The 14,706-nt window shown below is 37.4% G+C and overlaps 1 protein-coding gene across 1 annotated transcript in view; it reads left to right on the top strand.

Annotated features, from left to right (window-relative positions):
• The first annotated feature begins 5,755 nt into the window (after positions 1 to 5,755).
• LOC127412050 (phospholipid phosphatase 4-like) overlaps positions 5,756 to 14,706 on the top strand; it is a 253,822-nt gene continuing 244,871 nt past the window's right edge. The window contains exon 1 of the mRNA XM_051648081.1: positions 5,756 to 5,844. Coding sequence (XP_051504041.1) covers positions 5,756 to 5,844 — 89 coding nt within the window. The remainder of the gene's footprint in view (positions 5,845 to 14,706) is intronic.

The raw sequence follows: 14,706 nt of genomic DNA on the forward strand, positions 1-14,706 counted from the left end.
GAAACAAGGAAGTCACTGCGTTCACATAATCAATGATGAGTGCGATTCTGAGGTTGCATTTTCCCTGTAAGATAGTATTTTTAACTCAACTGACGTTTAGGTTTGGGTTTTGAAAGGGTACATGGATAATACAGTTTGCATTCCTGTTGACTTTCTTACATTATTTATAACTAAAAACGCTTTACAACTTGCTTTTGGCGCCACTCTGTGGACATTTCACCTGAAAACTGGAGCTTGTTATGTAGAAGTAATACTGAAAAGTTTTGGTGAGAAACATCTTAGATGAGGGGAATTGGAGATCTTTTTGGGTATATTGGAATGTATGTTACAACCCTCCCCATCTGGTCAAGCATGATTTTTACTCTTTTTTTTTATTTTTATGTGTAAGTGCAAAATTTGTGTAGATGTTGTATATCAAATTAAACAAGAGAACCTGATTCAGATAATACCAGTTATTATAATTGTGATGTCAAAATAAACGTTTTTAACTCGAAATGAGGGTGAATCTCACCCGAAAATAAGAATGTTGCATAAAGAAAATGGAGCCATTTTTAGGCTATTTTAAGCACATTTCCAGTTTTCATTTTAATTTCTATATTTTTCCTTTATTTCTGTAATACAGTTCAAACAATTCTGCATTACAGAAATGAGAATCTAATGACAATCATTAAGGGCAATGTGATAAACAAAATGTATATGTTTAATTCTCATAAAAATAATGCCACAATGCAAAGACTACAAAAATCATAATGGTCCTAAAATGATTAATTTTAAATGTGTAATTTTTTATTTTGTGGTGAAATGTGACCTGCACATATTTTTAACTCTTCAGTGAGATTACCCCAAAAAATTATAAAAAAATAAATAATGCATGAACCTGATAAATAACTTTTTTAATATGTACCATATTTTGCTACCCTTTAACATTTTTTTTTTTTTATGAAATCTTTGCAATAAAATGTCCCTGAGAAGTTATTTTTCTTTTGTGCTCCAAAAAGGAAGGAGACAGGCAGTCTAAATATTCATAAGGTTGTATGAAGTAGGATCAAAGAGCTGTGCTGTTCCCTGCAGGTTAGTTTTCAGATCTACTGTGCTTCTCCATCATTGTCTCCGTACAGCACTTCCAGCTCTTTCTCCTCTCACTAATGGGCTTCATGAAGGACAGGTGTGCTGCCTTCACCTTCATCTGCTACAACTGTATATGACCATTAAGAGGACAAACAGCAAGCTAGATCAATTTCAACATGTATTGATGCAGCTTTTCCCATTTGGGATAATTAGGTTCTACAAAATAATTACAGTACATATTAAGAACAAGTTGCTTTTACTTTGTACTTATTACATTTCATTGTAATATGAATGCTCTAGGAAAGTATGACCAAATTGTATTTATGCAGTGTTTTTCCTAGCAAAAATGGTACTGCCATAGTAGGCATTGTACCATGTAAATACCATAATACAGGAATATTGTGATCATTTAGCACTATGTTATTACCAATTAATACCATCTCTGTATCATGGTAACACCACAGTACATTCTTGAATGGGTTTGTATGAACAGTCTTGAGACTACACAACAATTTTGAATTTATGCAGTATTTAATGCAGTATAACAAATATGCCATGTTTCTTGTTACCATGTTTTGTTACATATACCATTGTAATACAATTATATTTTTATATAATATAGATTACCAAGTAAACCATGGTATTTGCATATAGTTATTTGTCAGTAGGCTACTTGTTGAGTTTCTAGACTATATACACTGTTTGCATATATAGTGAATATACAGTGTAGTAAATATTATTCTCTTTTAATGTTGGTTGTAATCTAATTACAAAGTAATTAATTACTGTAATCTACTTTTTTAGGTAAGCATAGTAGAGTAAAAGTAGGGTAACTTATTACATTTTAAATAGTTGTAATCAGATTATAGCTACTTTCAAAAAGTGAAATACTTGTAAGTTCATTACTTAGGTTACACATATTTCTAAAATAATATTGTTTAATATTAAGTTAATATGTACTATTAGTATAATTGCGTTTCTGTGACAGCTGAAGGGTGTGCACCCCATCAAAAGTCAATAAACAGGAGGAAATAATATTCACTGAGCGGAAAAAACGTTTTTTGTTTTTTTTTAAAGTAACTTAAAAGTAATTAGTCATGTGATTATGTTTGATGAAGTTATCAGTAAAGTAACTAATCTGGTTACAATTTTAGAGAAGCAATCAGAAATTTGTAATAAATTACTTTTTTTTTTAACTTATCCAACACTGTTCACTATACATACTGTATATACAGTATATGTATGTGTGTGTGTGTCTATATATATATATATATATATATATATATAAATTAGTGCTGTCGAAGTTAATGCAATATTCCTTTAACACCACTAATTATTTTAACGCTGTTAACACATAATATGGCCCTTTTAATAAACCGTAGTTCATGAGAAGCGAGTCAATTCGCTCAAACCCCGCTAATGTTACATGCATTGCCGTCGGGAAAACAGATGGTGGGAGACATCATTCTGATACCTGCACCAAGCATTTTATTAATGTAGCACAGCAGTAGGACATGCCCGCAAAGCACAGATAGAGCTCGGAATTTTGTAACATGATTGCAGGGGCAAGACAGCTGCCATTTGAACACCTGCCTTGCACTGCGAGGCGCGGTACGAAAGTTGCGAGGAGTGGTGCGAGACCGAAGTGAAAGCGTGAGCGAGAGGCCATCGTCTGTGTTCTGCGACTGCTACCGAGTCCTTGAATAACGTATAACATGCCAGTAAAGGCAGCCAGCAATGCATGTGACATTATCGGCGTTTGCGCGTAATGACTCGCTTCTCATGAACTACGGTTAATTCAAAGGGTCATATTACGTGTTTACAGCATTAAAAATAAAGACATTTTTCATTAACTTTGACAGCACTAATATATATATAGTTGCAATCAAATTATTCAACCCCCCCATGACAGTAAGGATTTACAAAGCTAAGCTTTTCTGATGACCCAGAATTTTTAAATTTTACATCTATATCAGTTGAGTGACACATTCAAAGTCATAGTGTGAAAATATAACATAATATTTCTAAATAGCAGGTATTTTTAAAAATACAGCCATGTCATAATTATTCAACCCCTATTGCATGTAGCTGTTTCTTAAATATGTAAGGCTACACAAGTAATTGTTTTAAAACAAAATTAAGTCATCAATCTGCAATGGCACTTATTTAAGTTTTAAAATGTAAGTTTAGCCTTGTAAGCAAAAATGTATTTCTTTGCAAAAAATGCAATTAAAAATAAGCTGTCTCAAAAGCTAATAGAGGAAATTATTTCATTACACAAGAAAGGTCATGGCTAAAAGTACATTTCCAAGGCACTTCAATTTCCAGTAGACAAAGTTGGCAGCACCATTCATACATTTTTTTTAAATATGGTACAACAGCAACCTTCTTGGGGTGTGGAAGAAAGCAAAACTTCACCAAGGGAAATGTTGACTTAAATATTCAAGAAGTAATTAGGAAAGACCTGTGGAGTCCTGGAAGAAGGTTTTATAGACGTATGACACTAAACTGAAAATGAGTTTTAGACCCATGGGTCAGCTGTACGTCTGGAGTAAGATGACAAGGTGATAACAAGAATGACACCATTCCCACAGTCAAGCATGGAGGTGGGTCAGTCCTGTTATGGGGGTGTTTTGCGACTGCAGGAAACGGCTATCCTGACTATGTGACTGACACCATGGATTCTTCCAGGTATCAGGCCATTTTGGCTTGAAAAATGTGATGCCTTCAGTGTGTAAATTGAAGCTCGGTGATCACTGGACTTTCCAGCAAGAACACCAAGGATACATCCAAGTTGTCCAAAATCTGGTTCAGGGATAGGTCGTGGAATGTCCTTAAATGGCCCTTTCATCATTAAAATCCCATTGCAAACCTCTGTTGGGATTTCAAGGAAGCAGTGGCAGCACAGAAACCAAAGAATGTCAATGAGCTGGAAGCTTTTGCTCATGAGAAATGTGAAAAAGGAAGAGAGGTGTCCGAAGCCTGAGAACACTTACCTGAAACATTTATTTGATGTTATTAAGGATAAAGGATGCTCCACTTTGGGGGTTGAATATTTTTGACATGACATTTGTGGAGAGAATTAGTAATTTTTTATTTTAAAATTTGGGTAAACTGAACTCTTTGTTCTCAAAATCACTCAAATATGTATTAAAAACTTACTTTGACTGTTTACTGAGGTTTTAGTTGATGTGTTTTAATTCACATCACCAGAATGTATTGCTGGTCAGGGGGGTTGAATAATTTTGATTGCAACTGTATCTATATATATATATATATATATATATATATATATATATATATATATATATATATATATATATATATATACACACTACTGGTCAAAAGTTTTGAAACACTTGACCGAAATGTTTCCCATGATCTTAAAAATCTTTTGATCTGAAGGCGTATGCTTAAATGTTTGAAATTAGGTTTGTAGTCAAAAATATAATTGGGCCAACATATTAATTTATTTCATTTTAAATCTAAAATTTAATAATAAAAAAAAAGTTTTTGAAATTGATGACTTGGGCCAAATAATAAAGAAAAGCAGCCAATAAGTGCCCAACATAGATGATAACTCCTTCAGTACTGTTTAAAAAGCATCCCAGGGTGATACCTCAAGAAGTTGGTTGAGAAAATGTCAAGAGTACATGTCTGCAAATTCTAGACAAAGGGTGACTACTTTGAAGATGCTAAAATATAACACAATTTTGATTTATTTTGGATTTTGTTTAGTCACAACATAATTCCCATAGTTCCATTTATGTTATTCCATAGATTTAATGACTTTACTATTATTCTAAAATGTGAAGAAAACAAAAAGTGTTTCAAAACTTTTGACCGGTAGTGTATATACACACTGTATAGCGAATATTAACACATGTAAGTGTAAAGGTTGAGCTTTGAAAATGAATTTAAATATATGTCTGATCTAACCAGGACATTTTTCTGATTAAACATTCGAGTGCTGGTCTTGGGAGCTTGCTTTTGACAGATATGCATTAATATGCATGCGCAATATAATGCATTAGATGCAATACAGTATATGCACTATATAGTGAACAACACGTGTGCAAGGCTAAATGTTGAGCTTTAACAATTAATGAAAAGGTATGTCTGATCATATAGGAAAATGGTAATTCTTTTGTATCAAGGTACAGTATACCATCTAAAACCATCACTGGACCATGGGACCGTACACAATATAACAACAGTCTAGACACTCCACAAAATACATAAAAATCCATTGGAGTGTTTCGAATGTCATTATCAACATGCTCTAAACTCATTATTTAGCTAGAGCCCACACCCAAATAATGTCTAGGAGACGGAGAGCGCGCGTTACATCACAAGCACTTCTCAGTAGAAAGCATCACCTGCCTCGGATGCTGACGTCTGGTTCGTCCACTGCTCGGCTCACATACGCGTCCGCGTTCACTCAAGCACGCTACAGGATTCCTTGTCACCTTAAGAGGGAACAAAACTCGCGTACTGTACATACTGCTATTGAAGTGCAACAAGGGACATTTTGGCAGCGCCGGGAATTTTTCAAATGAACACAAAGGGTTAGACTGCTGCTGGTGCCAGACTCAAAAGCGTGTCGCGTCTTTAAGACAACGGTGGACTACCGCTGACTTCCCAGGTTTCTAGTTCCTTTGAATCAAAATTGGATTGGGTGAAGACCATGAAGATGTCTCCGCCAGAACGGAGGAAATACATGCGTGATCTTGCTGTCGAAATCGGCATAAGAGTGCTGCTGTTTGGAGTTTTTGTGTAAGTAAGCCTGCATTTGGCAGTATATGCAATATATGCATTATGTTGTGAGCCACATTACGCCTTAGTGTATATTTTGAGCATTGATCTTTAATTTTTAGATACCAATCCAGGACATATGTGTGCTGCTCCTTGGAGTTTTTGAAGGCTACTTGCATATATGCCACATGTTCATTATATTATAGTGCAATAATATTTGCATGGACTACTATAGCTACTGAGCAACATGTTAGTTTGCAATTGTAAATGTTGAGCATTTAATAAAAAAAAAAAAAAAAAGGCTGTTATAACCAGGATAATTTGACCGATAATGCTGGTCATAAATGTTTTAGCAGTATAATTACTTTGATCTTAAGACTTAAGTGATGATTCAACACACTTCTTCTGGTTGAAACTTTTGAGCTGTTATCAAAGGGGTCTTGAACCAATACCAAGGTGTTTTGAAAGGAGTGTAGCAATTGCTTGAAGCCTCAATAGACATGCATAATGAAGGTATATTAGTATATTCATATTGCCTTTTTATCAGTTGTATGTTCTTGTAAATAGTTTTGCACACAGTTATAATAACAATACCTATTAGTTAAACCTATATTTAAAACTTTAAAGACTATAATGCCTTAAAACACACATTTAACCCCAAATCCCATGTGCTGCTTCATTTATAATGCAGTATATATATATATAGGAGTTACCATGAATGGGTTTAGTATTATAATGTATTGTAAAATGTAGAAATGAAAAGATATAAGGCAGCATGCTGTTTTATAAGGCATTGAGAATGCTTTATAATGCTTTAAAAATACCTTTATAAAGCATTGTATATACACGTTAAGAATTGTGGCTTCTTTAAAGACCTAGGGCTGAAAATGAAAACAAAGAAAGAACAAGATGAGAAATTCTGTGTATCCACAGTTTTCCTAAGCAACCACTGGGCGCCGCCATGATGATTCTAATTGCCTGTTTTGTATTTCTGGTGTCAAGACGCCAAGTAAAAACTGCCAAAATGAGCGATCCAGAGGAGAACAACAACCATTTAATTGTGACTTGGTGTAAAAATTAATTTCAGGCTCAACTTGTGCAGTTGTTAGCTGTCATAACAACTCAGAATAATTAATGATATCAACATAAATAAACTCGGACCATCGCTTCATGTCATCTACAAACTGAAGTGAGGCACTCCCTATATATATAAAATAAAATAAAAAACGTTCATCTCGACTCTGCGACGTATCGGCATGTTTTTTGACAATTTTTACAAATGTAAAATCTTAAACATTACATTACCCGCTAGGAATATACACAATCAGCCACAACATTTGGATTTTTCCCCTTTTTCTCCCAATTTGGAATGCCCAATTCCCAATGTGCTTTTAAGTCCTCGTGGTCGCATAGTGATTCGCCTCAGTCTGGGTGGCGGAGGACAAATCCCATTTGCCTCCGTGTCTGAGACCGTCAACCTGCGCATCTTATCACGTTGCTTGTTGAGTGTGTTGCCACAGAGACATAGCGCATGTAGAGGCTTCACGCCAGCACTTCTAACCAGTCTGGCCATTCTCTGTTGACCTCTCTCATCAACAAGGCGTTTCCGTATGCACATCTGCCCCTCACTGGATGTTTTTTGTTTTTGGCACCATTCGGAGTAAATTCTAGACTGTTGTGTGTGAAAATCCCAGGAGATCAGCAGTTACAGAAATACTCAAACCAGTCCATTTGGCACCAACAATCATTCATGCGATTATCTAATCAGCCAATCAAGTGGCAGCATTGCAGTGCATAAAATCATATGGGGAATAACGTGATTGCAGTGATTTTGACCGTGGCATGATTGTTGGTGCCAGATGGGCTGACTTGAGTATTTCTGTAACTGCTGATCTCCTGGGATTTTCAAGAACAACAGTCTCTAGAATTTACTCCGAATGGTGCCGAAAACAAAAATCATCCAGTGAGTGGCAGTTCTGCAGACAGAAACGCCTTGTTGATGAGAGAGGTCAACAGAAAATGGCCAGACTGGTTTGAACTGACAAAGTCTACAGTAACTCTGATAACCATTCTGTACAATTGTGGTGAGAAGTTATCATATCAGAATGCTATTCTGAGATGCGGGTTGGTGCTGTTTTGGTGGCAACAGGGGAACCTACACAATATTAGGCAGGTGGTTTTAATGTTGTGGCTGATTGGTACACGCCGACGCGAGTGATAACACTGGAGACCGGAAATTTAAAACAGTCGAATCGTAGAACACTTCCTCATTCAGGAAAAGGTGGAAGGCATAAGAATATCCAGCATTCTGTGTGCAAACAGGTTGTCAAGGTTCTTCAAGTTCATTCATGAATTTCTGAAAGGAAATACACAAGCAACCGAAAATAAGACTGTATTTCTCATTTATTTATGATGTCATCATAAAGCTGATAATAATTAAATGAAATCTGGGGGGCTTTTCTTTTTTTTTTTTTTTTTTTAAAGAAATACTGGCTGAGACTTGCTGTTGTATCATTAATCTTTATCACAGTTTTAACATGGACTGCCATCCTAAAGAATTGTCTGTTCCTGGAAAACTGAACTGCTTGCTCAAAGAAATATACAACTATTCACTTTTTTTGTCATCTTAGTTGTCACTTAGCTAGTTGTCTCTTAGAGTGTTGTCTCTCAGTTTTCAAAAACAATTTGGAAAAAGTAGTACAACTGTCTCAACTTATCTTATCTCGCTGAATTGCACGGGTTGATTGTCCGGCAGTTGAGCAAACATGTTGGTGGTGTTCCTGTGTGGCACTTTTCTGCCACATGTTTTACACAGAGGGTTACCATCTTTGACCAAAAATCCCTCTGCATTTTTATGGAACCCAAAATACTTTCACACTTCCGACTTAACCCTTTTAGAAGGCGGACAAAGGGTCGGCTGCATTCCTCCTTCAGCCATGCTTCTCGTCCACGTTGGTTTTGTTTACATCAGAGTGTGCATGCTAGGGTTGCTCCGATACCACAATTTTGGCTTCAGAACGATACCAGCCCTGGTACCTTGGTATCAATTCTAAATCGATACTATAATCAACAAATAAAAAGCCTCAGATTTTTGATGAAATTACACAGAAAACTACCTGATTGAAATAACTGCATAAAGTCTCACAGATAAAAATGTTGCGTTTTTTTCTGGATTCCATGTTAAATGTTTTAATTAAATGTTATGATCAAATGGTGTTTAATCAAATTGATACATACAGCTATAATCAAATAAAAATATAATAATGTTTTATTTATTTATTTTTTTTTTCAAAAATTGCAATTTTATTTTTGGTCAAATAAAATGCTGCACAACAGAGCTTCACAGTAATAATGAAAACATTAAAGAAAAAAAAAATCAGATTACCTGTGGCACAAGGCTGCTTGTGTTTGTGATATTGCTTACAGATAATAATAATAATAATAATAATATACCATTTAATATTATATAATTATTATTATGAGTCTTATTGCTACTTTTTGAATATTACATTTTTATACAGTAGTTATATTTTTCTGTCTTCAATTTCATTCAGTTTTAGTGGGACATTTATTTTGACAGATGTTTGAGTTTTTCCTGTTTTTGACGGGTTAGTTCCATCAAGCTCCCCGTTAATGCTGGGATACTCCCGTCGCAACTCTCCAGCTGAAATCTCCGCGCTGCACCGGAGGAGTTCATTTAAGTGTTAACAGCCGTTTATACTCTAAACACACTGCATGAAAATTAAGCACCAGCAGTGTGTGTTGAGTTTGTGTGAGTGTGTGCGCATGCGTGCGTGTGTGTGTGCGTGTGGAGCAGATGACAGAGCAGAGCAGCGCCTCTTGTTCATTCTGTAGTGTGCAGCGCATGTGACTGTTTATTATTTAATTAAATTACATCCTTCTGCTGTGTAATGATCACACTTGGCCATATCCAGAGGTTTTTTATTTTATTTTCAAATTGTCATAGATTTCATCTCAAAACTGTCACATCTCATATCATTGTGCTAATGACAGCATACTGTAATATGGTACCGAAATTAGCAACAAGATGATATCGAACCATTTACATTTTTTTATCACGATACTTCCGGACTCAAGATGGTGCCGAGTATGGCTTCTGCGTTGTGAGCTCTGACACAACATTGCAGTTTTTTGTTTTGCCGACCCGCTGTTTACAAACCTTTGTCTGGGCAGCCCAGCTGCGGAAACGCAGAAGGAAAAGGGGAAGAAGAGCCGGCATTCTCATCAGAGTAAGAGGTCATGCAAATCGACCCCCGCTATCCAGTATTCTACTGGCAAATGTTCAGTCTCTGGACAACAAGCTCTGTGAGCTGAGAGCACGGATCTCTTTCCAACGAGAGACGAGGGACTGCTGCATTATCTGCCTTACGGAAACTTGGATTTCTGCTGAGATTCCAGATTCAGTCATTGAACCCACAGGGTTTTCCATGCACCGAGTGGACAGAGCGAAAGACCTTTCAGGTAAAAGCAGAGGTGGTGATGTTTTATGAGCAACAAATCCTGGTGTGATCAGAGGAACGTACATTCTGTCAAGTCTTTCTGCTCTCCTGATCTGGAATTTCTTATGCTTCTGTGTCAACCATTCTGGATACCAAGGGAATTCACAGCAGTCATTATCACTGCTGTGTACATCCGCCACAAGCCAACACAGACCGGGCACTCAAGGAACTGTATGGGAGTATATGTGAGCTGGAAACAGCGCACCCTGAGGCTGTATTCATTGTGACCGGGGACTTTAACAAAGCCAATTTCAAATCAATCGTACCAAAATACCACCAACACATCAGTTTCAACACACAAGGGGACAGGGTTTTGGATCATTGCTACTCTCCCTTCCGGGATGGCTACAAATCCCTCCCCCGCCCACCATTTGGAAAATCGGACCACTCTTCCATTCTGCTTCTGCCTGTTTACAAAACTATCAGAGCAGCCAAACACCAGTACAGGGACAAGATTGAAGGACAGTTTTAACACCACCAACTCTAGAAGCATGTGGCAGGGAATTAATATCATCACTGGAACAAAAACACTGCTGCCTCTAACCCAGATGAGCTAAATACATTTTATGCTCCTTTCGAGGGAAATAACACCGCCCTCGCAGAGAGAGCTCTCGCGGCCGAAGCTACAGAGGTTAGTTCACTCTCTGTTTCTGTAGCGGATGTAACCCGATCCTTCCGACGGGTGAATATCCGTAAAGCCGCAGGGCCAGACGGCATTCCAGGCCACGTCATCAGAGCATGCACGAACCAACTGGCTGGTGTTTTTACGGACATTTTCAACCTTTCCCTCTCCTTGTCTGTGGTCCCCTTGTGCATTAAACCGTCCACCATTGTGCCTGTACCAAAGCAATCCAAAATCACTTGCTTAAATGACTGACATCCTGTTGCTCTGACCCCCATCATCAGCAAATGCTTTGAGAGACTAATCAGAGATTACATCTGCTCTGTGCTGCCTCCCTCACTGGACCCATTGCAGTTTGCTTACCGCAACAACCGCTCCACTGATGATACCATTGCATCTACACTACACACTGCTCTCTCCCACCTGGAAAAAAAGAACACTTATGTGAGAATGCTGTTTGTAGACTACAGCTCAGCATTCAACACCATAATGCCCTCCAAGCTTGATGTGAAACTCCGGGCTCTGGGCTTAAACTGCTCGCTGTGCAGCTGGATCCTGGACTTCCTGTCAAGCAGATGCCAGGTGGTTAGAATGGGCAGCAACATCTCCTCATCACTGCCTCTCAAAACTGGGGCCCCACAGGGCTGTGTTCTCAGCCCACTCCTGTATTCCCTGTACACACATGGCTGTGTGGCAACACATAGCTCCAGTGCTATCATTAAGTTTGCTGATGATACGACGGTGGTAGGTCTGATCACTGACAATGATGAAACAGAGAGGAGGTGCACACTCTGACACGCTGGTGTCAGGAGCACAACTTCTCCCTCAACGTCAGCAAGACAAAGGAGCTTGTGGTGGACTTAAGGAAAAAAGACAGAGAACACAGTCCCATCACCATCAATGGAGCACCGGTGGAGAGAGTCAGCAGCTTCAAGTTCGTCTGTGTCCACATCACTGAGGAACTCACATGGTCCGTCCACACTGAGGCCATTGTGAAGAAGGCTCATCAGCTCCTCTTCTTCCTGAGATGGCTGAGGAAGTTTGGAATGAACCGCCACATCCTCACAAGGTTCTACACCAGCACTGTAGAGAGCATCCTGACTGGCTGCATCCACTGGCAACTGACTATCAACCGACAGCCTGAATGTCAATACAGTACAATACAACCTACTGTATATTTTATATATACTATATTAAGTATATTATATGAGGTATATTATTGTATAATGTGTATTCTATATTGTGTGTATTGTATACTGTACATTGTATTATTTGTATATTGTGTTGTAATTATGTGTATATTAGACTTTAAATTGTGTTGTGTTAATTTGATGTTATTGTAAATTGGTATATGTCTCATCACTGTCAAGACTGCTATGTTGCTCGGAACTGCACCCAAGAATTTCACCCACCATTGCACTTGTGTATATGGTTGTGTGACAATAAAAGTGATTTGATTTGATTTGACTTCCTTAGTACCAGTAAACCACGCAACCCTAGTGCATGTGTAATTTATGCACACAGTGCTGTGAACCTTGATGATCTTGAAAAAAATTACTGCGTGATCAGAAAAATGTAAACAATTTGGCTAAAATGTTATCTAGAATTATGTGCATGTTAGTAACCGTGATATAACGTATTAGAGAATACTGTCACATGCCTATTGAAAAGGACTGAAAAGTGTAAAGTGTAGTAGTATATAAAGTGTAGTAATATAAAAATGATTTTTAATAACATCTGGGCCAGTATTCACAAAACAATTCAAGGCTAAAAGTATTCCTAATTTGGAAATTTAGGAGCAACTCTTAAAAATTAGGGGTGTGCAACTCCTAATTTTAGGACTCTTAATTTTTTATCTTAGAATAATTCATAGAGCGTTTTATCACTAAAAGTGGCTCCTAAACCAACAACAAAGACGCGTTGTCCAGAGGACTCCTAAATCCATCGTGAGGGTGTTCCATATTTGTAAACTTAATTAGGGATGCATTTACCTCTTCCACGAAACGAAACAACCCAATTACATCGGAGATAAAGGTTTTGACAACTGCGCTACCTGGTCACAGACAAAACGCTTCTGTGATGAATTGGAATTTCTGTCATCCATCAGCAGAATCATCTATCAAACTATAAATTCCCTATCCAGACCGCACATTGTCTGTCAATTTATAGCGTATGTTTTTCTGTATAAGGCGACATTCATGACCTTCACTGGCCTTCCCGGTGAAGTTGATGTTGTTGACAAGATGCATGCTCGCATCACTGCACCAACACAGGATGAAGACGTGTTCGTCAACTGAAATTAATTCTACTGGATCAACGCAAAAGTTGTTTTTGATGCCCAGTAAAAGGTCTTCGACACAAGCCACCCAACATCTGGTCAGCCAAATACAAGAAGATCTAAAACACCCAGATCACACTATCAACAGCCTAGTTACCAAAAAGAACACCCTAGCAAAACACACTTTGAGTATCATGGTGGTGAGTTTTGCACTGGAAAGCACAACTCACATTATCTTTGGAAAATGCAAACATGTTTTTACAGTAGTTTATTGCATATTCCATATTGCCACAATGTTGGCACTCTTTTATGGTAGAATAGGTAGCACATGTTTGATTTATTTTGTAACTGCCAGGAATTGTCTGCTGCAGCATACATCCCATGATACTCTTCATTATTGTTTTCAAAATATGAGTTTATGACTAGTAAAACAGGCCTCCAAGCACAACATCTGCTGCTGTCAGTAATTCCATCGACTGTCCCAGATCTGATGTGCCCTGAGATATCAGCAGTGTACCTTCTGAATGCTGATCACATGATTTCACGTTCATAGAGCAGCCCACTTGCATAAAAAAAATCTGTTTTAGAACCTTTAGATTTTATGAACTGTTTTAAGAGCAGACAAGCAAAAAAACATACATTTGAAGGATTAGTTCACTGAAGTTGTTCTGTCATAATCTACTCGTCCTACTCACATATTTTTTTTCTTGCAATGAACTCAACTGAAGACATTTAGCAGAATGTCCAGGCTGCTCTATTCCATATAATGAAAGTAGACGGGAGTAACGAGCTGCTAAGCTCTGAAAAGGACAAAACCTAAAACCTAAAAATGTTAACCTAAATAAAAAAATATTTTATACCATTGAATCAACCTGAATACTAGACTTGCCAGTTGCCACGATATCATAATTTTCACAAAATAGCCTACACAATAACGTTAGGCAGCTTGATTTCAACCTTAAATTTAATTTAACTAAAAATTCAAATGAAACTGAAACTGAAGTCCAATTAAAATGTGTGTTGTTCAACTTTTTGAAAGATGGCTTTTCAACAGTTGTAAAGGGCAACATCTCTTTGGCAATGAAACTACTTCATCCGTGCATTTGCTCCATCATGGGCTACCGGTCGAGTATTTCGTTGTCCAGGAAAATACATCACTTATTGTGGGTTGTTGCAGGTTTAATGGTGGTGTTGTAATACCTTTCATCCCAGGACCCAGTTTATCTGCTTCGGAAGGGTAATGACTTTGAGTGTGTGAATAAATTTGTTTTGTTCCTTTCTAGGGCTGAGTGATATGCAAGAAATATGTTCACAATATTTTTATATAAATATATATATATATATTTTTTATAATATCCAATTACATCGTCAACCCTCCGGCTGAGGGATCGGTGAATATTCTTGCTTTAGTGATTTTGCATTGAAAATTATATTCATTTATCTAAAAAATGAAAAACTTAAAC

This window comes from Myxocyprinus asiaticus, chromosome 21 (genome assembly GCF_019703515.2).
Source record: "Myxocyprinus asiaticus isolate MX2 ecotype Aquarium Trade chromosome 21, UBuf_Myxa_2, whole genome shotgun sequence".
Taxonomy (NCBI): Eukaryota; Metazoa; Chordata; class Actinopteri; order Cypriniformes; family Catostomidae; genus Myxocyprinus; species Myxocyprinus asiaticus.